Genomic DNA, 27,797 nt, shown 5'->3' on the forward strand with positions numbered 1-27,797 from the left:
CACGCTTGCTCCCTGTTTGCTCATGGCTATGCTCATAACTGAACTCTCCCTTCTGCTCTAATCACCTGGCCTCTAATAACAGACTAGCTAAACTAACCCACAGTAACAAAGATGGCTAAGTTTTTGTCCACACTTTGGTTTGGAGACTTGGTGAGCTGTGAAAATGGTTATATTAACTCCGGTAACTGTTGTATATGCGTTTGTGTTCAGCTCAGTCTGCTTGTGCAATGTTGATATTCATATTAAAAGACAGTGAGATCTCATTTCTACAGACTGGATTGGGCAATTTGTTTTCACATCTTTCTTTTTTTTTTTTTTCCCAACTAGGAAACATCCGTCATATTAGACAATTCTCCTTTTTTCATCATGCTCGTGGTGGCAGGGTTCATGATGGTGAGTTATGTAATAAATGAAGTGATGTGATTACTACAGTAGTTGAGGTAAGGAGAGATCTAAAGAGATGGTATTCTGGTGTATTCATACCTCAGGATAATTTGCCCTGTGTTTAAATCCGAGGCAGGATAATTTTCCCTGTGTCTAAATCAGAGCTAAATGCCACTCCCTTGTTGCAGAACTGGCATAGCGTGAGTTGGCTTTTAAGGTGGTGCTCTTTTCAATTTGTCATTTGTCTTTCTCCGCACACAGTGACATCACCCAGTGGCCCGACATACAGCTGAGTTTTTGAGAAAGGTTTAGATTGGGACAGTATTTAGTTAATGGGTGCAGCAGGTTTGTTGAGTGTGATTTGGGAGTGTTGGAGCATGTGACTGAACATGAGCGTGCACCGATGGGTTGTACTTCTGTATTGAAAGTCCGAACAGTCCATAGGGTGTGTATTCAGATTCATAATCCAGATGTTCATCGGGTTTCTTAAATAGTTATTAGCCAACTGTAGTGAAACAATGCCCATAATGGCGCAGCTCAGTGCAGACTCGGCACTTAGTGGGAATATGGTGTCATAGCTGGGAAGACGAATGCTGTGAATCGTTGGTGCTCTTTCTCCAACCAGCTTCCCAATAAATGCTCCTCCATAGTGAACAACTTGAAGACCGCTAATTTGAAGCAGTGCTATGATTAACTAGCTGACCTTTTTGTACCTGCATTAAGAGGAGTTTTAATTCATCATTCCATAGGGCTTACCTGCTTCTGACCTAAGAATGAATGACTCTTTGTTGGAAATGAGTTGCCTCTCTTGATTTGCTAGGCAAATAAATAGAAAAAGAGAAGAGAAATTAGTGTGTTCATTCTCAGCCAGAGCACAGGAGACAGGTTGTGTCAGTGGGTGTGAATGTCTCTCTCTGTGCAAGGAGTTATTTATAAAGATGTTTTGGATTATTCAAATTCATAAGATTACAGAGCATTATACTGTGGAAGTGTGTAAAAAGGTTGTACAGTTTGTGTCTTGATAATTATTACGAGGGAGTATGAAATAGCTAGTTCTTAAGGAAGTGAGGAGCTGTGCACATTGCAGAGTTGTGCTGCATACCCAGACTGCTGCGATGGATCGTAATGGCGTGTCCTCTGCAGCCCAGGCACCAATGGGGAGGTCAGGGATTGAATTACAGCTACTATCGATTATTGTTCCCACCACTGCCCTTCAGAGAGGCCAGGACAGGAAATGCATCTTCCACCCTGTGGGCTCCTGGGAGGAACAGCTCCCCTATACTGTCTGCAGTCACGATGGCTAGCCATCAACTACTACTCCCACTTTGTGAATGGAGCTACTATAACATGCCTTGGTGATGCATTTGGTTAAGATTATTCAATCAGTGAGCTCTTCTTTCCAGGAAGTCGGTTATAATGTTGTTTATTTGAAGTCAGCTCTGTAAGACAGTAGCTCTTAGCCCTAATGTTCCCAGAGAGATGATGTTGTCAGTTATTCTTCTGCATTCCTTAAACAATAAAGCTGGTTTACAGAAAACAGTGCCTGCAGAGGTCTCCGTATGTTTATATGTGAACTGGTTTGCTGATAAGGGTGACAATATGAACTCAAATTCTGTTTTTGAACACTGTGTACACTTTAGGCTTCTGCCAAATACTTCTGCCTTCCTCCTACTGCCCCGGAGCTTGAGCTAAAGGCGTCAGTCTTCAGCCTTTAGGCTGCGGCAGTTGCATGGTACTCCGCGAGGGGATACCTTCGTAAATTACATTGAAAATAACTAAACCTGACCCACACTTAAAGCTGTATTTAACTATCTGGCTGCTTTGTCATGAACTGCAACACACATTATTTTTTGGGGCTTTCCCCTTTTATTTTGAAAGTGGATAGACATGAAAGGGGGAGAGAGATGGAGGATGACACGCAGCAAAGGGCAGCAGGTCAGATTCGAACCTGGCGCCGCTGCAGGACTCAGGGGTAACCAACAATAAAATGAAAGGATCTGCTGAATCATGGAGGGAAAAAAACAGTGTATGAGTACTAGTAGGTTGATTGCAAAATACTATTTTACTAAAATTACAAAATGGCCATGTGGTTTAGCAAAGGAATACATAGACTTTTTGGGGAAATACACTCATTCACTTTTGGACTGACATAACGGTGATAGTGACCTTCAAATTGAACTCGTACAAAATAATAGGTATATTTCCCAAAAAAGCATTTTTGTTGATCACAAAGAAACCGTAACATTAAAAGTTCTCAAAATGATTTACAGACTACATGTAACAAAACTTCCAAGATGTCATCAAGTCAAATAAAGCGTTATGTAATTGCTTCAAATGTGCTTTGGGAGTCTAAAGAATCTGTGCTTGTTTATTATACGTTTCACAGTGGGAGCCTGCATCAGGGTAGCATCAGCAAGGGCTTGACAAAGCATCTGCTTGTGTTATTTGTTTGCAATGAGCTCTGCCTCATTTTGCATAACTTGTGTAGTGGAGGACATGTGACAGAGGGAGAGACAGAGGGCGAGAGAGAAATGAAGACTAAACCAAAAGAAGACAAAGAGCATTTGTCTTTTGCAGCCTTCCCAGTGCTGTTCCCCTCAGAATATTTTGTTAACAAACTTAATCCAGCGCCTGACTGCAAATTGCTTGATGTCTTTGTGTGTCTCTCTCTTTCTCTCTCTCTCTCTGTCTGTCTCTGTCTCTCTCTCTCTCTCTGTCTCTGTCATTCACACAGTGGGCTGTTTTCTCACTAATGCACATGTAGTGAGTCTGTGTGTCATTCAGTGTGTTACTATGGCTGGTAGCTTTTGGACAGAGCAATGATGTAATGCCTATGACTCCGCTGGGTGTGAACGGCTAGTTTAACAAATAGATTAGCTGTGATCACTATCATGCTATGATCTGAGATTCTGAACCACCTAATAGTACCAGTAACACAATGTCAGCTACCCATGTCTCATGGTTTGGTCTGGTCAAATATCTCAACATACCTCATACAGTATTCTTTCTGAGTGCACAGTTTACTTTGTTTTGAAGATGGGAGTATATGCCAAACAATTGAGGCACATAATATTTACATTATGTTAGGGCCGAGATCTGAATAGAAGTATTACCACTACTTGTCGTGTATGCACCGACCCCCCCCCCCCCACCCCCCATGTTCAAGTCATCCTCCCTTTTTTCTTTCTCTCTTCCATCCTCCCATTCTTTTCTTTGCCTCCTACTGCAGTCAGGGATGACGCATCAGTATTGCTGTGGAGCTTACAGGAAGTGTTGTTTTGATAGGCCAGGGGAGAGGCAGCACAGTAGCCGCTCTGAAATGCGTATGCATTGCTGAGCCACAGCCAGGGAACACTCGCAGCATTTTGATGACATCACCCACCCCCACACTCTGCTCCCGCCTCCCTCTGTTTGCTGTTGAAACAAGCTCACTCTCACTCAGAGAGAAAAGAGTAGGCATCAGTAATAGAACAAGAGCTAGCCTGGGAAGAGGAGGGGCTGCTCATGAGCGAATGGAGAGAGAGAGAGGTTTTTGGGGGAGGCAGAGGGTGGCTGACAGTTCTAGTGGCCTAGGACTGGCACACACACATACACAGGAACAGAAGAGAGGAAATATTGCCGTGCATTGTCAAGACTTCTGTTGCGTACTGTTCTGCTGCTGGTTCTGCCTTATCTGGAGCAAAAGTTCTCACGCAGTTTTGTCCTTCGCCCCTCTCTGGATTTTTCTGTGCTGAAATGGGGATGAGGGACTCTGTGGATTGGCAAGTGGGCAGCATGCACTGGGGTGGAATACTTTTGTAACCAGCCAGACTATGCTCTCTCTCCTGCTATCCCAGCGCAGTTTCACTCTTCAGTGAAGTAGGTGGCAGAGGAAACAAACTGGTAGCACTTTTTGGGTCTCTTCCCACAGCCCCCTCTTTCAGGATGAGTGGAATGTTTGGGTTTTGTGAAATGAAAGTGACAGGAGTCGTGTAGAGTTTGTGCCTTCTGGTGAAGCCTAACTTTTAAGAGCCGCCATGCTGAGCCTGCAGGATTCGGTCTTCTTTGAGATCAGCATCAAATCTCTGCTCAAGTCTTGGAGTAGCAGCTGTGAGTACCTTGCCAAGCTTGCACACATGTTTACATACCACACTTGGCCACCAGACTTATCTACCACACACAGCCAGCAAACCTGTGCAGCATTGTACATGCTTGCTTTCAATCCAATCTATGCTTTGACATTTCCTTTTTAAGATTTCCTATCTCTTTCCTGTAGAAGAAACGCAGTTATTAATGGAGTTGTCAGGATGACTGATTGTGTTTAGCCAGGCTTATTTGATGTGTATGCAGGTGGCAGCAATTGTCCTCCACCTTCAGAAGGCTACCCTCCTCCCCCTACTCATCATCGTTCTATTGGCTCCTGGTTGTCTCATAGATAATGTTTCTATTGATGGGCATCTGCTGATACAGAACATAGGTAGACTTGAAGTACTCTGTTACTCTCTTCCAAATTTCCCTTACTCTTTTCATCTTTTTAACTTTTTTTTTTTTAACATCCAAATCTCTCTGTAGTCTCCCTTAGTAGCTCTCCACACAATCTTCATCCCTCCTTTTCGCCGCCTCCTACTTTTATAACCCTTTTCTCCCTTCCCTCTGGGGCAGCTAATGTTTCCCTACTATTGATCCGTCTTCTGGTTCCCTCCTATTATTAGCTTCCCATACAGCCCATATTACATCAGAAGTCAAAAAGGCGCTGCCTCCTCATTCTCATTGAAATGTAGTGATGGACAAAGGTGGACGGCAAACAACAGTTTGAATTGCCCAGCTGCTGCTGCTGATTCATCACTCCAGTTTTATTTGCATTATTACTCACACATAGACATAACCCTGTTTCTTGTCCAGATCAAAATTCTACACTTTTCCTTGACATATTTCCGATATAGTCAAATTGGGTATTGGTTCTTTTCATTGTCGAGACATGGCCACGAATGGAATCCTCTATCACAGTGTATATAATTTTCTCTCTCTCGATAGATAGAAAGATAGATAGATAGATAGATAGATAGATAGATAGATAGATAGATAGATAGATAGATTTTAATAATACTACAGTACATCTGGAAAATCGATTGAGAAACTGCTTATTTTGCTAATTAAATACCTGACATATCAAGATACTACATTACATTTATACAAAAATCATAGAAAAATCCAATGCTGGTCCTGCTAACATTTACTTTCAACGTTACTAATATTATTGACTATCCAACGATATTAAAATGTCTTCATCAACTCTAGGGCCAAGCAAGGGAAAGGTTGTCAGAGTACGAGTCAGACTGATCACAGGTTTAAGACTTATTTTCTATTATAGATTTTGATTAGAGCTTCACATCAGCTTTCACATACAATCTCTCTCACACACACACACACACACACACACACACACACACACACACACACACACACACACACACACACACACACACACACACTCTGATAGCGGTTGGGAACGTGCCATACAAGTTTGTTCTAAATATGGACGTTTTAATGTTTGTTTTAGATGTGCAGCATGATAACCACTAAGAATGATAAGTGGATTTTAATCTGGGAACAATCGTCAGAGATTTAGTTTGTTCCTAACCCATGTATTCATTTATATACATGTAGATTTAAAAAAAAAAAAAAAAGCGAAATGGCCACCTTTAAGACAGGAGGCCATGTGGGCAACGTGTGTATGTGATGTAACGTTAGTCCGACGGGGTTTGTTATGGGAAGTTAGACTCTGTGTAGAAAAGTGCACACGGAGAGCCGCTGACACAGTGATGCACATGCTTTCCCATGGGTAGTGAAGCTACAGTTTAGTTTGTGCACAGACAAACAAAATCACCTGATTAATGCAACGTTATCACGACAGACGCCTTGTTTCTTTAGGCTAACTGTATTAGCTTTAGCCTGGCTAGTAGCAGCTTTCTGCAGTGAAAAATGGCCGAGAAATAAGATAAGACCATAAAGTTTCTTATCTTAACTCTCTCGTAGTTTATTGTGATCACTCACAACAGTAGTCCCTATGTTGTTGGTAAAACGTGAACCCAGAGAACAAACCCAGTTGTTTAATGTTAACAGTGAGTTGGTCAAGAGTGCTGAATGCTGCACTCAAGTCTAGTAGCTGAAATTATGCTAATGTATACATTTAAAAGTATAGAATAACAACTAAGCTAAGAGCAGCTTCAGTAATGTGGTGGGACTAAAATTCTCTAAAAAGTGGAGCTGAAGGTAGAATACTGTGGACACTGTAAAGCAGAAAAGTAGCTCAGTGGCTTGGACTGAATCAAAAAGGTCTCTGGTCTTGCATGTTCTCCCTGTCTCTGCATCAGTTTGCTCCAGGTTTCTGGTTTCCTCACACAGTCCAAATATATGCAGGTCATGCAAATTAGAACCTCTTAATTGCCCATAGGTGTGAATGTAAGTTTGAACATATTTGTCTATAGTTTGTCCCGTGATTTACCCTGATCCTCGCTCAGTGTTTGCTGGGATATGCTCCAATCCCCATGTCTGTCAACAGAATATGTAATTTTAATAAAGTGTATTTACAGATACTGTTACAGTGATTTGTTTTATCTGGAAATAAGAAACATTCCTCATAAACACAGAGACCTATGTTTTGAACTTGGCAACCCCCCCCATCAAACATGGCGGAAGAGTGGGCATTCCAGGACACGTCTGCCCCTCAAGGTAGTAAATAATTGGACTGTAATAATAATTTGCACTGTAAAACATCTGATCCCTGCCATTGAAAAAGGGTCTGAACATAATATTACACAATTTTCTGTTAGCTTAGCATTAAAACATCCACCTGTTGAGTGAATGGCTTTCTTCCATTTGTCCCTATTTCTGATTACTGGCCCCCCTCACCCGTCTCTCCCCATATCCTGTGCTGGTTGCCAGTTTTTCATTGGGCCTCTCAAACAAAGAGGGCCTAATTTCAGAAAACCCTCTCTAAGCTGTCGTGCTTTAACTTCCATCCATCTTGTCTCTCTTTGTGATGCTTGCACCCCTATGTGATGAATACAGAAAATGTTGTTGAATGTTTCACGTTGTTGTTGTTGTTTAACATGTCCTAAGTTATTTTCAGCAATAATACATGTGGTGAGGTCATATGGAGTATGTATATTGGTTTCTTCATCTACCCCAGTGTACCGATACACTGTACAGTTTTGCCCTGTAGTTTTTGGATTCTTTCTTATTTGAAAGTCATATTGGAGAAGAGTAAAGTTGTAGTAACTCGTCGAAACTGAGCAGGTTGAGACACATTAGCAGAATTGGCACTGCCACACCATGTAAACATTGGCAGTGCCTCCTTTGTCTGACTCTTTTATAAAAAAAAAAAAATTGACACACTCACTTCCCTGCATTCCAACAATATGTGTGTGTGTTATGCTGTTGTTTCTGGTTGTCCTGACAGGGGAAGTGAGCAGGCGTTTGGGAGGGTTTTATTTTAACTGTGACAAGGTGGAGTCACTGTTCTAATAGTTGTGTAATCCTGCGGGGTGCTCCATTTCTTAAACACAGCCATGAAACTCTGGCACAGTGGGGCTTATATGCCTCTCATAACAAAACATAAGCATTTTCTTATACCGCAGTAGCAGCTTGTCTGTTTTTTCAGTACTGTCCATCTTTTAGTTTGTTCTGAATCTCTTAGATTCCATTGTTCTTTACGGCAGCAGATCTAAAATGTTTCAGGCTAAGAACACAGATAAACTGTATTTTGGCAGAGGACTTGATTAAGATATATTATCAGGAAGAAGAACTCTGAACAATTGCTTAATCGAAACCAGTGAAAGCTCATTTGTTTCTCAGTTTAGGGCACATCCTTGAGAACCTCTAGAAGCAAGGCATGTTTCAGTTCTTCATCAGCCACAAAAAAGCATTGTACTTGAAATACAAGCTTTCTTTTTTACGTATTACCAAAGCATGCTTGAACTTTTTGCATTAAGATTTGAATAGGAAAAGGAACATGTCCATAGGTTTATAAGTGAGTCACTAGAGTATCAGCCAGTACATTTCCTGGCTCAAAACAGTGAGAAGTTAACTTACAAAGATTTGTGCAGTGGGGTCAGCTTTGAAAGAGATTCATAGTTTGGCATTCCACAAATGACTGGCATGTCTTTGGGAGAAAGAGAGAGCGAGGGAGGGCAAATGCAGAGACTTGGGCCAGAAAACGATACCTTGGTTTTTTTTCCTTTTTTTTTTTTTTTAACTGGAAGTACAGTGTTGGGGTATTCATTGGTGTGAACCAGTCAACAATCTAGCTGGCCCAGGGTTGGAGAGAAAAGAAGGATGGAGGGGGTAGAGCACCCTGCACTGATTGGATATTAGGAGCTGGCTATGTGACATCATTGGGGGTGTTGGTGCAGCACAGTAAACAAAGAGGGAAATGCTTGAAAGGCTCTCTGTGCTGCTGGACAACACAACCACAACACAGCTAACACTTGCTACCACGCTGACCCCCCACACACACACACACACACACACACACACACACACACACTTTAATTTTCTCCTTACAAAACAGCATGACTATTCATTTCTGATTGATTTCGTCATAACCGTTAAATTACAGTATGCTTTAGAACTTTTCCATGCTATTATAATTATTTGTTTTTAGGGAGGTAGTGGGGTGGGGGAGGAAGGTAGCTTGGATGCCAGCCGAACTTAGCCCCGCCCACAACATCTGAGGTCGGGAATGACCATGTCAGGCTAGGAGGAAGGGTAATTTTTGTTTAAATGTTGGAACAAATGGTGGTCTACTCTAAGGCATACTTTGGTCATGGTCTTAGGTTTTTGATGGGGAATATTGTAGTATTTCAATTGCTTTAGATTCTATTTTAATAACTAATTCTACCTATTTTATTAATTAAAAGTAATAAAAGTGGTGGTAAGTTTGTTTTTCCCCATTTGCATTAGCAATTTAACAGCGGGAATAATTGATTATGAATTATAAGAATTGCTTGTTGCAGCCCAGGTATGTTTGTGCAAATAGTCATTTATAATAACAAATACATTTTTGAATGACCCTGTTATTTATCTTGCTCTAATATAATATTGACACCTATAACTGAAACCTTATCTGACAGTGTGTGTACCAGAGTATGGAGAATCGGAGTAGTCTGAAAATAAGACTGTATCTTTTCTAGTGAGTGAGCCTTTAGAGGCTTAGCTTTTTGATCAGTGTACATACAGTACTAGTATGTCCCATTTTGAGCATCATTTGCATAATTTTGTCTTACAGAAAAGCTTCCTTAGCTGATAAACATATTCATGTTCCTGCACTTTTGCTCCTCAATGGTATTCAGGCTATTAGGAAGGCATGATGAGTGTTTCTGTGACAACCAGGAAGAAACAGAAAAAGGCTTTTCCTGGGAGGGAATGAGGTAAAGGGTCAGTTTACTATTGGCTGTCAACTTGGCTAGACTGGAACCATTGTGGACTGGACTGGAAGTTGTGTCCCAGCTGTAGCATAAATCTCAAAAGCACTATTGAAGGTTATGAAGCCTTCTTCATTTTAAGAGATAACCACTTGGCTGTCTAAGCATGTACTTAGACAAGCATTTCATGCTGATAATGCAATTTTCATGCATTTCTTTTTATTGGTAAATAGCAACTTATACGGAGCTGGTACTTCAGTGCCTTTTTAAGGTAATTTATTGTTTGTGCACTTACCTTACTCTTTCTATTAAAAACCCCAGATGATTTAACAGTTGTGAGTGAATTAAGTGTAATAAACTTCATTGCATTTAAAGTTATTATTTCTGTCTGTATGATGTTGTACATAAGGACTGGATTTAGTATTTACCCTTCTTGGCCAAACCGCCCAAACGTATACTGTATGTAGACACCTGAACATTACATCCATATGTGACTGTGGGCTCTACTTCTCTGCCATCTCCCTAAACTCCAACATCCTTCAGATTTGCTTATACTATTTGAATAGGATGTCCAAATGATCTGTGCCACATGCAAATGTCCAGAGCTCTGGGTTCTCTTCGTGACCCTAGATGAATGTTTTTCAGGAAGCCAGTCAAAATACTGCTGAAGGAGCTCTGTGGACATTCACTTTTACAGTTTTTTACTTTGCTCACCACTAAACACGTAGCCTTCTTTCTTGCTTAACTGTGTAATTCGTCAACTTTTTTAATATACTTTTTTAAAGGTGCTGTAAAAATGTTTACCAACCGTTCCTGCACTTTTTCCCCTCTAATATACGGCAGTACAGGATGTGATCCAATTGGCTCTATATGATGTTAGTGTGATAAATCCCAGAAATGCCTGCTCCTACTGTGCTGTAGTAACAACGCAATTTGTTACAACACTGGCCACAGTTGACATTTTACCTAGGATTCATGTAATCCTCTCTAACCACAGTTCAACGTTGAACACCATAGTTCCCTTCAGGCTCGTCACAAAGCTCAAGGACCTGGGATTAAACACCTTACTGTGATCCTTGACTTCCTAATAGTCAGACCCCAGGTGGACGGACACACCTCTTCCACCCTCATCCTTAACCGCGGAGCACCCCAGTGTGGAGTTTTGTGGACAGCTTCCTGACTCAGTGGTGAGAAAGGCAAGGCAGAGACTGTTTCACTTCGGACCCCTGAGGAAATTCAGGGTATCCACTCTATACACTCAATACTGAGGAATTTCTACTCCTGCATCATTGAGAGCGTCCTGACGGGGGAACACCACTGCCCAGTACGGAAACCACACTGAAGAGGACCGCAAGACCCTGCAAAGAGTGATTCGTTCAGCTCAAAAATACAATAGGTGGTGCCTTACACTGCCTTAAACACCAGGTGTTGCAAGATAAAGGCTAGGAAAATCATGTAAGATCCAAACCACCTGAGTAAAAGCCCTTTCTCCCTGTTGAGGTCGGGTATAAGGTGGCAGATTCACCAGGCCAGCACTGAGAGGCTCAGGAGGAGCTTCTACCCTCAGGCCACTAGGATCATAATTGAGGACAGCACCCACCCCTCATTCTGCTTTATGATCAATCATGCACAAGTTGAAGGTGCTGATGGGATTACATTTAACTGGAATTGTACCTCATATGATTTCATGTGACTTGATTTCCATTTGCATCAAACATTTTCTGTGGTAAAAGGAACAAAAACATGAAAAATCCTGAATAGGTTGACCATATTAAACATTGGTTGACTTTTTGTGGGAAAGAGTTGAATGAAGGACATCATGTTAAGATTGCAGGCACCCAAACCCTGTGTGTGTGTGTGTGTGTGTGTGTGTGTGTGTGTGTGTGTGTGTGTGTGTGTGTGTGTGTGTGTGTGTGTGTGTGTGTGTGTGTGTGTGTGTGTGTGTGTGTGTGTGTGTGTGTGTGTGTGTGTGTGTGTGTGTGTGTGTGTGTGTGTGTGTGTGTTAAATGCAATAGGACTATCCCAATCAGAAACATCCATTTAGCACAGGGTTTGATTTGTTACTCTGTGGGTTACTCACAGCTCAATGTATGACAATTTGATACAGTACTTTTTGGCTGATAAAAACAAAAGTATAAACAATAACAAAGCTTCAAAGTATTTTTCAACTTTAGATGTTTACTGATCAAGAATAAGAAACCGCCTCTTATTATTAGGCTTTAGTCATTCATTATATGTAAAGCTTGCTGTTCCCAGTCTTTATGCTAAACTAAGCTAACTGGCTGCTAGCTACATACTGTTTTTAACTTACAGATATGAGAATGGTATCAATCTTCTAATCTAACTCTTGGCAATAAAGTGAATCAAAGTATTTCTCAAAATGTCAAACTTCTCCTTTTGCACGAAAAGCCGTGCAGTTCTTTCAGACCAAGTTGTTGAAGGAGCTGGCTATGATAGTCACTTACTCTAGATCTAGACATAAACACAAATATTAAGGTTTTTATAATTGATTTTGATAATTAATGACATAGCTCTAGTAGGAGTTATGATTATCCTTATGTTTGTTTTTTTTAAGGTAATTTAAGCCTATTATGGGCTATATAAATTTAGAAGATTAGTTTATAATTAGAGGCTTGGAATCAAATGGAAGTTGTATGTTTACTCTAGTCAGCACTGGAATTTTTCTCTCATCAATTCAGTCAATTTGCCTCTTTAGGAAATGTCTGTGCAACCTGTTTGGATTAGAACTAGCGCATGACATTGCATACTCTAAAAGTGTTCTTAGTTTGACCCTGCTGCCTCGACTCCAACTGTATGATTTCCTAACCTTTAGCCTCCGCCCTCTCTGCAGCTTCTGCACCAGTCAGCAGCAGCGTGAGTAGACGCCGTGCCCCCTCCTCGGTGACTCCCCTCTCTTGGGAGAAACACAACGTTGCCGACATGTCGAGCATCACCATTGACCCCGAGCTCAAGCCCGGGGAGTTTGTCATCAAGAGTCTATTTGCTGAGTTTGCTGTGCTGGCTGAGAAGAAGATCGAGATGGTGATGGCTGAGCCACTGGTGAGTCCACAGGGGGTGAAACAGTGACAAGCAACACAGGAAATGAAATTCAATACATGCCATGTGATGTGACACACACTGCTGAGGTGTCCTCCTTTCTTTTGCAACTAACTGCCATGCCTTGTGCCACTTCAGGAAAGACTGAAGGATGTATGAGGGAACTGGCAGAAGAAGCGCATACTCTTTATGATGTACATTAATGACAAAATAGTTTGTGATTAACAGACTGGATTAACTGGCCTGTTCCTCCATTCATTCCTTTAATTCAGCTCAGTTCTTTTCCGCTGATAAACGTTTTCCCTCACTCCAATTCACAGTAAAACTTCAGTGTTCTCTGGGTTAGTAACACACTTAGTTTTAATCTCTTTCTCTCACCCCTCTAACAGGAGAAACCTCTGTCCCGATCCCTCCAGAGAGGGGAAGATGCACAATTTGACCAGGTCAGTACAGCCATAGTAATGACCTAAGGGTAAAAAACATGTGAATGTGACATTCTCATTCCCCAGGACCAACAACAGACCTCTCCTACCTTCTGTGTGTGCAATATTTGAATCCCCAACTCCACCCACTGAGTGGCTCGTCTGTCCCTCATCTGTAGCTGGTGCAGAACTCTATACAATAGGCCTGCCTGCTGCAGAATGCTTTGTTCAGCACAACACAAAGCCAACGAGGATATGGTGCTATAGATCCAGCGGTCCCCTTTGTGAGTGAGGGAGAGAAAATAGGTATAGAGAGTCCAAAAGTGAGTGTAGAATCGCTGTGTCATCCTCAGCAGTAAATCAGCATTGGGTGCTGGAGTGTATCTGCCCAGCACCATAAGGGCAGAGGGAGCCGTTGCATAACTCTCCTGCCTAGCATCCATCATCCACCTCCCTCTTCATGCAGCACTGGCCCTTAAGTACACACACACACGTACACTAAAGTAGTTTATGCAAACTGACCACCTCGTCTCATGTTTTATTTATTGTCTGAACTATTCACTGTAATCAGAATTTTGAAATTGAGTGTCTATAGTGCTGTTTTTGTGTTTTCTGTATTTACTCATTAATAAAGGATTTATTGCTTTCTCACAAGAATACAGCTATTACTTTACAGCAACAAACGGATCATTATAGATAATCGCTAACATTGGATTTGTCAAGCCTGTAAATGCAGTGCTAGGTTTAAAAGGCACAATCTTACATCGTCGTCGATGCAATGTATTGTGGAGCTGCTCAGTAGCAGCACTTTGATGTGTTCAGCATGTCATCCCAACAGTTGAGCCTGTGTTAATTCACGCTTGCTTTATGTTGCACACTATGCTGCAAAAACCAATTGCCCTTCGGGGCGAAATAAAGTTGGACATCACATAACAATTGGAATCAATAGCTACATACTGTTTGCACCCACTAGTTGAGAAAGCTTCCTGTCTATACTAGCCCTACTCTGTTATTGAATATCCACTTTTAACCTTTTGTGGGACAATTCTGCACGTGATTTAATCTTTTATTAGCATATTTAACAGGCATAAGTATTTAATTTGCGCATTAAAAATGCCCAAAATGTAGTGGATACCAGGTTTATTAGTAATATTGAGTCAAATCTAACATTTGTATGTTATTGTTTTCCAGTTAATAAGCTCTATGAGCTCAATAGCAGAACACTGTTTGCCCTCCCTACTGCGCACACTGTTTGACTGGTACCGGCGGCAGAGTGGCACTGAAGACGAGTCTTATGAGTACAGGCCTCGCTCTAGCACTAAGTCCAAAGGGTGAGCTGCTCATCTTCGTTTCCTGCGTACTTGCCTGTCTTCTTCTTCCTCCATTTATAAGTGATTGTCTCTTTTTTGTGTCAGTTTTAAGATGTACTTTGCTCATAACCTCCTTGTGTCCTGCTTTTTAGAGATGAACAGCACCGGGATAAAGATTACCTTCTGGAACGGAGGGACTTAGCCATAGATTTCATTTTTTGTTTAGTTTCAGTGGAAGTTCTAAAACAGGTGAGCTACCTGACACTCCTGCTTTTGTATACTGATTTAAATTGCCTATAAAAAGTTATTGCCAGTTGGGTTGCTGTGGTTGGTTGACATACACAAGTTGAAATGCAGTGCACTGTTTGACTTAATATTGACATTATCTAATCAATAAAGTCATAACGAGTAGGCTACTCAGTCAAACAGCATTGGTACAGTTTACCTTCCTACTTGCTAAACAGGTGCATGGTTTTTCACTACATTTGATTTATTCTTTTTTTGTGATTGACAGTTTTTTAAATTTTTTTATTTCTGATTTAATTTCAAATAGAATAGTTTGTTGAAATCTTTTTTTTATCTTTTTTTTCACCTTTTTATTGCTACCAATCATTCAAATGTTTAGATATCCTTAACTGCCAGGGCAGCATTCACCACTGATAAGAGGGTTTTTAATTGTCTTTCTTGCTAACTGCTGACTAATAAGTGTTGTTTTATAGGATTGTACTTTATTTACTTATTTTCCGTGGTACACAAATTAACTGCAGTGTTGTTAGTGAGGCCTTTCCAGCAGGGGAACACAGTAAATAAACACATGGCAACAGACCAACTCCCAACTGAGTGTGTTTCTAAAGTGGACTATCCAAGTCTGTGCAACATTCTGAACTAAAAGCCAATCCCTGGAGACCAGAGCTAAGTTGTCCTTGGCTTGGCTCCTGTAGGGAGGGTAATGAATGGTAGCAAAGAGAAAGAATGAACACTATCAATGCTTCTAATAAGACCAATGATTCAATGTTTACGTCACAGATTCCTCTTCATCCAGTGCCAGATGTTCTGGTACACGAAGTTCTAAACCTGGCATTCAAGCACTTTAAACACAAAGAGGGGTAAGTAAGCATCAGCACACAGATAAACCAGTGTTACAATATACACTCTACTGTGGCGCTCTCCCTTGTGGGTTTGGCTTTGCAGTCATTTATTTCTTTATGTCTCTTTGAGTAGACTGGCACTATGGTCATTGTGTCACTATAAACGATCATTAATGACACTTATGCATATTTGCTTGAGTCAGCCTTAAGTAATAACACTTATTCAGTTTTGTGCATTGTTGTTTTGTTATGTGGTATGTGTCATATAGCACAATGTCTTCCGCATAAAAAAATTTATTTGTTTTAAGACTTGATGAAATATACTTCAATTAACAGGTACTGTGGCCCAAACACTGGCAATGTACACATCATCGCAGACCTGTATGCTGAGGTCATTGGAGTCCTTACACAGTCAAAGTAAGCCAGCTTAATTCTGCCTGTTAGCTGAATACCGGCTGAATAGTCACCCCTAACCCCTCTCATTAGTTTCGGGAGGTTTTTTTGCAAGTGTAGATGTATATATGTTTTTGTGTGTGTGCTCAGGTTTCAGGCAGTGAGGAAGAAGTTTATCACAGAACTGAAGGAGCTCAGGCAAAAAGAGCAGAGTCCCTATGTAGTCCAGAGCATCATCAGTCTCATCATGGGCATGAAGTTCTTCCGGGTGAAAATGTATCCTGTGGAGGATTTTGAGGCTTCTTTTCAGTTCATGCAGGTAAATTAAAAGTCATTTATTCATGCATATTTGCCAGAGAGTAACTACCGTAAGTGGGGCTGATGCGTGTTTGCTAAATGGCACCAGACATTTTTTTCCCCCACTGCTGCTCCTTTGTTGGAACTCAGCAGCTGTCCGTAGCAAAGGCTCATAAAGTTAGATGAGTAACGATCAAAGGTGAGGTTTGCCAAGAAGCAAGTGTATGTGTGTTACCTGCTCTGCTAAGAGCTGTGAACCGAGCTGTAGCCTTTTCATTAATCTCTATACAGTGCTAAAAAAAGCACACACACTCGCTGCTCTCTTAACACAATCGTGATTTCCTATTGTGTTAATGGAACATACTGTAGTTTATGTCCACCACTTCATTTCAGTACTTAAAATGGTTACAACCCATATGATGATCTTTTATAGCCTGACCAATATAGGACATTTACATTTTGTACTGATATTTAAGAAACAAAATTCATTACGATAAAGTTTGCCTTCTATTAAAGTCAATAATAACGATAAAAACAAGATTTCCTCCCCTCAGTGACTCAGCCTACAAAGGAAAAATGACAATAACAGGATGCCGTATGGTTCTTTTCTTGTCATGTGAGCTGCATTCTTTGGTTCTGCATCAGTTAGTTTTATAACACTTTCCATTACAGATAAGTCAATATTCATTATGTGCATTTAATTTGGAATTACGTGAAGGCACAGTTTCCTTTTCTGGAGCACTGACTTATTATTGTCTTAATACTGTGTTTATGTCAAACTGGCAGTTTGTCTCTGTGTATGTATCATGTCTATTCTTCATACATGTGTGCCTTTGGTGCCCCTTTTTAGGAGTGTGCCCAGTATTTCCTGGAAGTCAAGGATAAGGACATAAAGCATGCTCTAGCTGGCCTTTTTGTTGAGATCCTCATCCCTGTCGCAGCTGTGAGTAACCTTTCAAACTATTTCCACTGTTTTACACAAGTCTCTTTATTTATTTTTTTTCACTTAAAAGTCGATGGTAATGACTCGTTTATCCTCAGGCGGTGAAAAATGAAGTCAATGTGCCATGCCTGAAGAACTTTGTGGAGATGCTGTACCAGACAACATTTGACCTTAGTTCCAGAAAGAAGCACTCTTTGGTAATAATTAGAGCATCCCATTTTTTTTATCTCTTCCTCCCCACCCCTATCTCCATTTACTACTTCCTCTCATGTGTTTCACTCTTCCTGTATTTTGTCAACGTTTCCATTGACCCCAGCACAGCCAGTCCGTCATCCTTATCCAAAAATATTTCAAAAATAAATACAACCTCACTGTTATTCTATTAAATTTACTGACCAACTCCAAAATTCTCTCTTTCTTTTTTTTTTTTTTTTTTTTTTTTTTTTTTTTTTTTTTTTTTTTTTTTTTTTTTTTTTTTTTTTTTTTTTTTTTTTTTTTTTTTTTTTTTTTTTTTTTTTTTTTATTTTTTTTTTTTTTTTTTTTTTTTTTTTTTTTTTTTTTTTTTTTTTTTTTTTTTTTTTTTTATTTTAAAAAAAAAGATGGTGTTTTTTTTTTTTTTTTGTGAGAATATTTTTTTTTTTTTAAAATTTTTTTAAAGAAAAAGGGAAAAAATATTAAGAATTGTTTTTAAAGGCATGATTTGTCATGTCATTATAATGTGATTTTAAACCAAATTACAACCGAAACATTGAGATAGTACAGTTCACTTTTCTTAATGCATTTGCATGCAATATGTGTGTATGTTTTGCATGTATGTTCTCAGATCCATTATTTAGTGATGTATTTGACTTGAACATAAACTGCAGTAAGAATAGGGACAAATATCCAGTTATCACGACTTTTAGAAATACTGCACCGATGAGTGAAAAATATGTTATTGTGTTTTCTCAAACCTAATCAATATCGGTGGTAAAAAAAAACTGGATTTTACAAACTAATTTAGATTATAATGTATGCCATATTTTGGCTGCCCTACTTAGAAGTATGATCTCCACAGGGTTAAAATACAGTAGTTAGTATTTTGAGTGTGCTTGACACGGATTTGAATGGACTGCTGATTTGGGTGTCGCTGGTTGTTGGCTTTGTAGGTGAAATGAGCAATTTTGTTTTTTTTATACTCCATTTCCCATTCACATCTTTAAATGTCCTTTTCCTCATCCTTCTGTGTTCCCCTTATATCCACTCCTATTTCTGTGTTTTTTCTCTGTCCCACTGTGTGATTTCCAGACCACAGCACACCTTACTTTGTTTGCTTTTTCACTTTTAAATTCTGATTTGGCTCACTCTTTGTTGTAATATGTTTTACCATATACAGTGCCTTGCGAAAGTATTCGGCCCCCTTGAACTTTTCGACCTTTTGCCACATTTCAGGCCTCAAACATAAAGATATAAAACTGTAATTTTTTGTGAAGAATCAACAACAAGTGGGACACAATCATGAAGTGGAACGAAATTTATTGGATATTTCAAACCTTTTAAACAAATAAAAAACTGAAATATTGCGTGCAAAATTATTCAGCCCCCTTAAGTTAATACTTTGTAGCAGCCACCTTTTGCGCGATTACAGCTGTAAGTCGCTTGGGGTATGTGTCTATCAGTTTTGCACATCGAGAGCTGACATTTTTGCCCATTCCTCCTTGCAAAACAGCTTCGAGCTCAGTGAGGTTGGATGGAGAGCGTTTGTGAACAGCAGTTTTCAGTTCTTTCCACAGATTCTCGATTGGATTCAGGTCTGGACTTTGACTTGGCCATTCTAACACCTGGATATGTTTATTTGTGAACCATTCCATTGTAGATTTTGCTTTATGTTTTGGATCATTGTCTTGTTGGAAGACAAATCTCCGTCCCAGTCTCAGGTCTTTTGCAGACTCCATCAGGTTTTCTTCAGAATGGTCCTGTATTTGGCTCCATCCATCTTCCCATCAATTTTAACCATCTTCCCTGTCCCTGCTGAAGAAAAGCAGGCCCAAACCATGATGCTGCCACCACCATGTTTGACAGTGGGGATGGTGTGTTCAGGGTGATGAGCTGTGTTGCTTTTACGCCAAACATAACGTTTAGCATTGTTGCCAAAAGTTCGATTTTGGTTTCATCTGACCACAGCACCTTCTTCCACATGTTTGGTGTGTCTCCCAGGTGGCTTTCGCACAAAACTTTAAACGACACTTTTATGGATATCTTTAAGAAATGGCTTTCTTCTTGCCACTCTTCCATAAAGGCCAGATTTGTGCAGTATACGACTGATTGTTGTCCTATGGACAGAGTCTCCCACCTCAGCTGTAGATCTCTGCAGTTCATCCAGAGTGATCATGGGCCTCTTGCTGCATCTCTGATCAGTCTTCTCATTGTATGAGCTGAAAGTTTAGAGGGACGGCGGGTCTTCGTAGATTTGTAGTGGTCTGATACTCCTTCCATTTCAATATTATCGCTTGCACAGTGCTCCTTGGGATGTTTAAAGCTTGGGAAATCTTTTGTATCCAAATCCGGCTTTAAACTTCTCCACAACAGTATCTCGGACCTGCCTGGTGTGTTCCTTGTTCTTCATGATGCTCTCTGCGCTTTACACACACCTCTGAGACTATCACAGAGCAGGTGCATTTAACGGAGACTTGATTACACACAGCTGGATTCTATTTATCATCATTAGTCATTTAGGTCAACATTGGATCATTCAGAGATCCTCACTGAACTTCTGGAGAGGTTTGCTGCACTGAAAGTAAAGGGGCTGAATAATTTTGCACGCCCACTTTTTCAGTTTTTTATTTGTTAAAAAAGTTTGAAATAGCCAATGAATTTCGTTCCACTTCATAATTGGGACCCACTTGTTGTTGATTCTTCACAAAAAATTACAGTTTTATATCTTTATGTTTGAGGCCTGAAATGTGGCAAAAGGTCGAAACGTTCAAGGGGGCCGAATACTTTCGCAAGGCACTGTAAAATACAAATGAACTGTTTTTATTACCAGCATGCCACTAATAAATCCACAAGTGGTATGTTAAACAGTTCATTGTGTCTCATTTTAGCCACACTGACAAGAACAAAGATACTTTGGACTGCTCTTGTCATATTTGTTTAGGTTATGTCTTTGTTTTTGCCTATAACTTGCATGTGTCCCTCCCCAAACCCTACATTCTTTGTCTCCTGTCATTTGATCTTTTTCTCACGTTGACTCGCTCCAGATGCCGTCTAACAACAGCATCCGAAAGCAGATTGAGACGCTGCAGGTGAGTTATCTGGTGTCAGTGACCTGCCTGGTACCCCCATTCCTTTTAATGGTCCAGGTCCTGACCAGGACGTACTGTGGGGTGGTACAGTTCTGCCTGCTTGGCTAATTGGGTAGTTAGTCATTCTCTGCAGTGACTGTGACATTGCAGTGTGAAGAGGATCACGTGAACTACTTGTAACTTGTGATGTTGCCTTAGGCTTTGTTGTTGAGCTGTTTTGTGTTTTTGGGCAGTGGTGTTGACTTTTGTCTATCTAGTCACATATTTAGATTTCTACTGTAGATGCATGTTTTAGTTCAGTAGGGATGCAGAACATATAAGTCCACTTACTGGTATTGGTCAATAATTGCTTTCAAATATGTTGTCTATTTGTATGAAGACCGCTAAATTCTCTTCAGGATATCAGGCTTATTTGATTATGTGGATGATTCAGCTGTAATTAGAAGTGTATTACTACAATAACCCCACACTGTTATTGATTCGATATTTAAATGAGTCCCCTAACAGTTAGCTAGGAAAACTGCACGTTCTGGTTCTATGGTAATGACATGCAAATCACGGCTAGAAAATGTATTTCAATAAAAAATAGTAACTATCAATTCATTATTGATTACAAATAAATATTGTGCATCCCTTGTATTTATTAGCAGAGGGTCAGAGAACATCTTTGAAGCATGACAAAATAAATAAATTTGACTTTTGTCGCTCCATTCAGTTTTTCTGTTGGAGTTGGTAAAAGGCTGGCTGGCAGCAGCCCCACTGTGCTTTGCACTTTGGCTGTTGACATTAGGGCTGAGGATTGTTTTTATTAAATCGTTAATCGCCATCCTTAATGTGCACAGCACTGTTTTATTTTTTTCCAGGATTTCCAACATAAATCAAGCTCTGTTATGCAGTGGATTCTCTCAATCCCCTACTACAATTAACACAATTGCATGACGTTAAAGATGTTAAATTACCGCAGACCAAACTAACAAGGTTAAATAAATGCATGAGTCATTGTGCCATGGTTCGGTGTACAATACCGGATGTAAGAAAAGAAAAAAACATGCCTATAATTTTATTAATTGTCAAGTCAAATAAGTGAACCTACAAATACATTTACGTCCTATTTAAATAGGAACTCAATTATTCCATGTGGGGAAAAAAAAAAAGATGATGTAAAAGTGCTGGCCTCGGGCGGAAGCCCTGGTTGACATTGGAGAGCACATTTGTTTGTGCTCAGTGATCTACTGTTCTGTCTGACTGTGATTTGTTGAGTTGCAGCTGGAAAGATTAGACTAATTGTTGCAGTACAAAAAGGGACTGCTGGACTGTGGTTTGCAATCCAGCATGGCACTTGATCTTAAAATGTCAATTCACCCAAATCACAAAAGACATTTATTTTCTCACTTACTGTAACCCCTTAGTTTTGAGACATCTGCCTTTGACATGGCTGTTTTTTTATGGTTTAAAGTGATTAAGTCAAGCCATGGCATGCCATACTCGTAAGCATGTGCACAAAGATAACCGTGCTAATCTGGGGACAGGGCCAGGCTGTGATGGTCTCTGTCCTTAAACTGTCTCTTCACTGTGATTTACCAGATTGACAATTTTTAAAAGGCCTTGTTGATTTTTATTCAGTTGTTTCCCAGTAATCAATCTGGTTTTGTTGTTTAGTCTGTTAAATATTAAAGGTCCTATGGCATGAAAATTCACTTTATGAGTTTTTTTCCCCCAGCCTGCCTATGGTCCCCCAGTGTCTAGAAATGGTGATATGGGTATCCTGCTCTGCCTTTGAGAAAATGAAAGCGCCGATGGGCCGATCTGGAATCTTCTCCTTATGAGGTCATAAGGAGCAAGGTTACCTCCCCTTTCTCTACTTTGCCCGCCCAGAGAACTTGGCCCACCCATGAGAAAGAGAGACATCATGGCTTTCAAACGAGCAAAGTGGCAGTTGGTCAAGGCCACACACCCCCCCCCCCTCTCCACCTTGCCCCCCCTCTCTCCTCCTCAGACACGAAAATGACACATCCTAAGGAAAGCTCATTGTGGGGCTGGCTCTAGTGGCTGTAATTCTGCACCAAGGCTGAATTTTGGGAAAGAGGCTTCAGATACAGTATTAGGGGACCACTAAGGCCTATATAAAAGAGACTTCAGATACAGTATTAGGGGACCACTAAGGTCTATATAAAAGAGACTTCAGATACAGTATTAGGGGACCACTAAGGCCTATATAAAAGAGACTTCAGATACAGTATTAGGGGACCACTAAGGTCTATATAAAAGAGACTTCAGATACAGTATTAGGGGCCACTAGCCTATATAAAAGAGACTTCAGATACAGTATTAGGGGACCACTAAGGCCTATATAAAAGAGACTTCGTACAGTATTAGGGGACCACTAAGGTCTATATAAAAGAGACTTCAGATACAGTATTAGGGGACCACTAAGGTCTATATAAAAGAGACTTCAGATACAGTATTAGGGGACCACTAAGGTCTATATGAAAGAGACTTCAGATACAGTATTAGGGGACCACTAAGGTCTATATAAAAGCATCTAAAGGGCACCATGTCATGGGACCTTTAAGATAAAGGAGAGGCAGTGACATGGTTGGATAGAAAGGCGGAGAGGTTTAGGGTATAGGTGCCTAATGTCATTTAGGAAAATGGCAAACCTCCATCAAGCCAATAAGGTAAAGCTGTCATAAAGTATGGAACTCCTTGCACCATGTCCACATTACACGCTCTGAGCATGGTCGCTCACAGAATGGCATCTTATCATAGGTGGAAACTTGGTTGGTTAGTCCAAAAACAAAATCCGGAAATATCAACGGTTCTTTTTTCAGGACACAGTTTTGGATTATTAATTAAATTGGTTGCAAGGACTTGGTTATTTTCTTAAGATGTTTTCTTCGGGTTGAGAATGAATTTTACTGATGCCTACATCTTTATAAAAAATCTCTAGTTTTACAGATGGCTACATCTTTAAAAATTCTCTAAGACTAAAGCTTAGCGATCATCAAAGCATGTGGACTTTAGCTTTGATTGATCACTCATTGGTCACTCGTTAGAAGTTATGCACAGAGACTGAAAAATGATCATACAGTTTCTCAAGAAAAAACAACCTGATCTCACAAATCTCACAGGTGGGTAGTTAAATTGCCCTAATTAAATTGAGTTGCTTACATTTTTTTTTTACTTTTTACATCCACAGAACAAAGACCCCAAAATGTCCCGTGTGGCGCTAGAGTCGCTCTACAGATTGCTATGGGTCTACATCATCAGGATCAAGTGTGAGAGTAATACCGTCACACAGAGGTCAGTTTTCAAGACCACCCGTGAGTTGAGACACACACACACACACACACACACACACACACACACACACACACACAAAATCAACTCCTTTGCAATTGATTGCTATCAAGTAGAAGTCTTTTAAATATTGGGCTTTGTTGTTCAGCACTAAATAAGCTTATAATATCCCCCCTTTTCCCACTAGTCGACTACTCAGCATCGTTTCAGCACTTTTCCCCAAAGGCTCCCGGAGTGTGGTGCCCAGGGACACACCCCTCAACATCTTTGTCAAGATCATCCAGTTCATAGCTCAGGTAAGCTTGGAACATGAAGTGACATACCTGGATCTCACAGCTGAGCTAAACCTAAGGATAAGCCGTGTAGTAGCTGTGTGTAAGTGATTGCTGGTCTGTTGGTTGTTACAGGAAAGACTGGACTTTGCTATGAAGGAGATAATCTATGACCTCCTTTGTGTGGGCAAGTCTCACAAAACCTTTGCCATCAATCCAGAGGTAAATCAGAGACGAGACTTCAAGTTGTGATGTCGTTGTAGTGTTGGTGGATTCTCTCTCTGTCATACCTTTCATCCTCTCCCTCTATCCGCTCTAACAGAGGATGAATATCGGTTTGCGAGCCTTCTTGGTGATTGCCGACAGCCTACAGCAGAAAGATGGGGAGCCTCCTATGCCTACGACTGGGATCATCATGCCCTCTGGCAACACCCTGCGTGTCAAAAAGATCTTCCTCAACACCACTCTCACGGATGAAGAAGCCAAGGTCATAGGTGGGTTGGATTTTTGAAACTTGACTTTCGGAGAAAACAATAAGAGGCATTTTATTTATATATATATATATACACACACATATACACATATACACACACATATATATATACATACATACATCTCTATCTCTCTGTGTTGTTAAATGACTCTGCTGGGTATTTCCAGGGATGTCACTGTACTACCCACAAGTAAGAAAGGCCTTAGACAACATCCTGCGACACCTGGACAAGGAAGTGGGACGCTCCATGAGCATGACCAATGTACAGATGTCCAACAAGGAGCCTGAGGACATGATTACGTATGTAACCACAACCTGGATTCATACAAGTACTGTTTGTGTTACTTCTGAACTGTAGTAGGTTCTCATGAGCTGTTTGTACCACAGGGGAGAGAGGAAGCCAAAGATCGATCTTTTCCGAACGTGTGTGGCCGCCATCCCAAGACTGATACCAGACGGCATGAGCAGACAAGACCTAATAGAGCTTCTAGCCAAGTAATTCACCTTCCTCTAACCTTACTGTAGACACATCAGTACACAATCTACTGTAGCTTAGGTGGCCTTCCACACGTCTTCCAATGTCTCGCTCCCTCTCATTCTCTAGACTGACCATCCACATGGATGAGGAGCTACGGGGCCTAGCCTTTACTACTCTCCAGGCCCTGATGGTGGATTTCCCAGAGTGGCGTGAGGATGTTCTCTCGGGCTTTGCCTACTTCATTGTCCGAGAGGTGACTGATGTCCATCCCACTTTGTTGGACAACGCTGTCAAGATGTTACTGCAGCTCATCAGCCAATGGAGGCAGGCAGTGCAGAGTAGCAATAAGAGCCACGATGCACAGGTTGGTCTGAAAGCCCCAGCTGTATTAACTTAATTATGAGTGATTTTTGTGTCTTTATATGCATTAATGTACTTTGTGTTCATGTTTTGTTTTTTGTGTGTGTTTAGTGACTTAAATGTCCCAACGTTTAGAGAGGTTTTAATTATAATTCTCTTTCGCAGGGCTCAAGCAGCGGTCGTTCTCTGTCCCTGGAACGTACTCCCCTGTTAGGGGTGCTGCATGTGGTGGAGGGTTTAGCACTGGTTGTGCTTTGTAGCTGCCGCCCTGCTACACGCAGGCTGGCTGTTAACGTCCTCAAGGAGGTCCGGGCGCTGCACACTGCACTGGGCATTGGCAAGGTAATAACTCAAAATTCAAACCACAGTGCATTTTATTGAACTGACAAATAGAAGTCACATGTGTATGAGGTTTTTTTGTTGTTACAATTACTCTGTTTTCTGACATTACTTCTATCTCAATCTTTCAGGGTGATGAGGAATTGGCCATTGATGTAATGGACAGATTAAGTGCATCCGTGTTGGAGAGCTTCATTCATCTCACAGGAGCTGACCAGGTACAAATGCCTTTTCTTATTTACAGAATCAAAAGCTTGTACAAATACTCAGAGACTCAGTTTGTCTGTGTTTTTCTCTGTAGAGCAACCTGCTGTACTGTCCCAGTGGGATTGATCTTCAGACGTTAGCAGAGTGGAGCTCATCTCCCATCAGCCACCAGTTTGATGTGGTGAGCCCCTCGCACATCTGGGTGTTTGCCCATGTTACTCAGGGCCAGGACCCCTGGGTCATCAGCTTCTCCAGCTACCTGCGGCAGGAGCACCTGCCCAAACATTGTCCCACTGCCCTCAACTATGCCTGGATGTTTGCCTATACCCGCTTGCAACTACTGTCTCCACAAGTTGACATCAAGTATGTTGTTTCAATCAAGCCTCTTTGTTTTCTGTTTGTTTGTGCATCATTGTAATTGAGTGTGTTTTTGTCACTGTGGGTGTTTTTATTATAGACCAGATTTAAAATGGCCAGGTGATGATGTCTTTGTGATGACATTATGTGCTAGGATTGGGGACTGAAGAATTTGTACCAAATAATACTTGAATCTTAATGGGCTTGACACAAGATAAAAACTGTAAATGGCAAAGCTTGATGTAGCATGCCGCCACTGTGTGAGGGCCCCAACATAGACCGGCAAAAGGTCTTCATTCTCTGGGTTTAGTGTTATAATCTCTGACATCTCCTGTTACGTATGTCCACGTTCAGCAGCCCCATCAATGCCAAGAAATTGAACAGTCTAAACAGCAGTGACTCCTACATCGGCCTTTGGAGGAACTACCTGATTCTGTGCTGCAGCTCGGCCTCCTCCTCCACCTCCATGTGTTCCTCATCCTCCACCTCTGGCTCCGTCCGCTGCTCCCCGCCTGAGACGCTGGCGTCCACGCCGGACAGCGGCTACAGTTACGATTCAAAGGTCAGGAACACCTCTGCAGAAAACAGTCCATTAACACACATTTAAAAAGTCTTGAATATACAAAAATGTCTTCCTAATTTTCAAGTCTTAAAAGTGTGGAAAAATGCAATCCAGTGTCAATTTTTTTTTTTTTTTAAAAAAAAAAAAAAAAAAATATAAAAAAACAAAAAAAAAAAATAAAAAAATAATAACTTATTCTCTATATTTTCAGCAATCCTAAACACATATTCCCTTTTTAAAAAAAAAAAATTTAACATTAAAAAATTTCTAACTTATTCCTATTTTTGCATTTCAGCCATGACATTGATCTTTCTGTGTGTTAATAGATTGTTGGTACTCCGTCCCCCTCCTCTCTGTTCAAACACATTGTTCCAATGATGCGCTCTGAGAGCATGGACATCACAGAATCTCTTGTGTTGGGGCTTGGCAGGACCAACCCTGTGGCCTTCAGGTAAACAACACTTGACATGATTTGTGGTATAATTAATATACCATGCTACACTTTGATATACTTTCAAAATATTTTACTTATTTATTTACATCTAACTTTCCTCTCCTTTAGAGAGTTGATAGAGGAGCTAAATCCCATCATAAAAGAAGCTCTAGAAAGAAGACCTGAAGTAAGTGCAGTTAATTGATACTAGGAATTATTTTTGCCACATTTCTTGTTTCTTTTTTTTAAGACAATTTTACTAAGTTACAATGCTACGCTCTTTACTCTGCAGAACATGAAGCGGCGCAGGCGTCGTGACATCCTCAGGGTCCAGCTGGTCCGGATATTTGAGCTGCTGGCTGATGCTGGTGTCATTAGTCAGATGTATGTAATCCACAATGATCTTGTGACAAT

General features: G+C 40.7%; 1 protein-coding gene across 1 annotated transcript in view; it reads left to right on the forward strand.

Annotated features, from left to right (window-relative positions):
- fryl (furry homolog, like) overlaps window positions 1-27,797 on the forward strand; it is a 63,211-nt gene that overhangs the window by 2,903 nt on the left and 32,511 nt on the right. Inside the window, exons 2-26 of the mRNA XM_039810206.1 lie at window positions 328-393; window positions 12,640-12,848; window positions 13,235-13,288; window positions 14,459-14,598; window positions 14,730-14,826; window positions 15,604-15,683; window positions 16,002-16,082; window positions 16,209-16,377; window positions 17,206-17,298; window positions 17,397-17,675; window positions 20,514-20,582; window positions 23,782-23,885; window positions 24,070-24,178; window positions 24,290-24,376; window positions 24,477-24,648; window positions 24,815-24,947; window positions 25,035-25,142; window positions 25,252-25,489; window positions 25,651-25,827; window positions 25,956-26,042; window positions 26,126-26,394; window positions 26,743-26,950; window positions 27,277-27,401; window positions 27,513-27,570; window positions 27,676-27,767. Coding sequence (XP_039666140.1) covers window positions 328-393; window positions 12,640-12,848; window positions 13,235-13,288; window positions 14,459-14,598; window positions 14,730-14,826; window positions 15,604-15,683; window positions 16,002-16,082; window positions 16,209-16,377; window positions 17,206-17,298; window positions 17,397-17,675; window positions 20,514-20,582; window positions 23,782-23,885; window positions 24,070-24,178; window positions 24,290-24,376; window positions 24,477-24,648; window positions 24,815-24,947; window positions 25,035-25,142; window positions 25,252-25,489; window positions 25,651-25,827; window positions 25,956-26,042; window positions 26,126-26,394; window positions 26,743-26,950; window positions 27,277-27,401; window positions 27,513-27,570; window positions 27,676-27,767 — 3,304 coding nt within the window. The remainder of the gene's footprint in view (window positions 1-327; window positions 394-12,639; window positions 12,849-13,234; window positions 13,289-14,458; window positions 14,599-14,729; window positions 14,827-15,603; window positions 15,684-16,001; window positions 16,083-16,208; window positions 16,378-17,205; window positions 17,299-17,396; window positions 17,676-20,513; window positions 20,583-23,781; window positions 23,886-24,069; window positions 24,179-24,289; window positions 24,377-24,476; window positions 24,649-24,814; window positions 24,948-25,034; window positions 25,143-25,251; window positions 25,490-25,650; window positions 25,828-25,955; window positions 26,043-26,125; window positions 26,395-26,742; window positions 26,951-27,276; window positions 27,402-27,512; window positions 27,571-27,675; window positions 27,768-27,797) is intronic.

This window comes from Perca fluviatilis, chromosome 9 (assembly GCF_010015445.1).
Source record: "Perca fluviatilis chromosome 9, GENO_Pfluv_1.0, whole genome shotgun sequence".
Taxonomy (NCBI): Eukaryota; Metazoa; Chordata; class Actinopteri; order Perciformes; family Percidae; genus Perca; species Perca fluviatilis.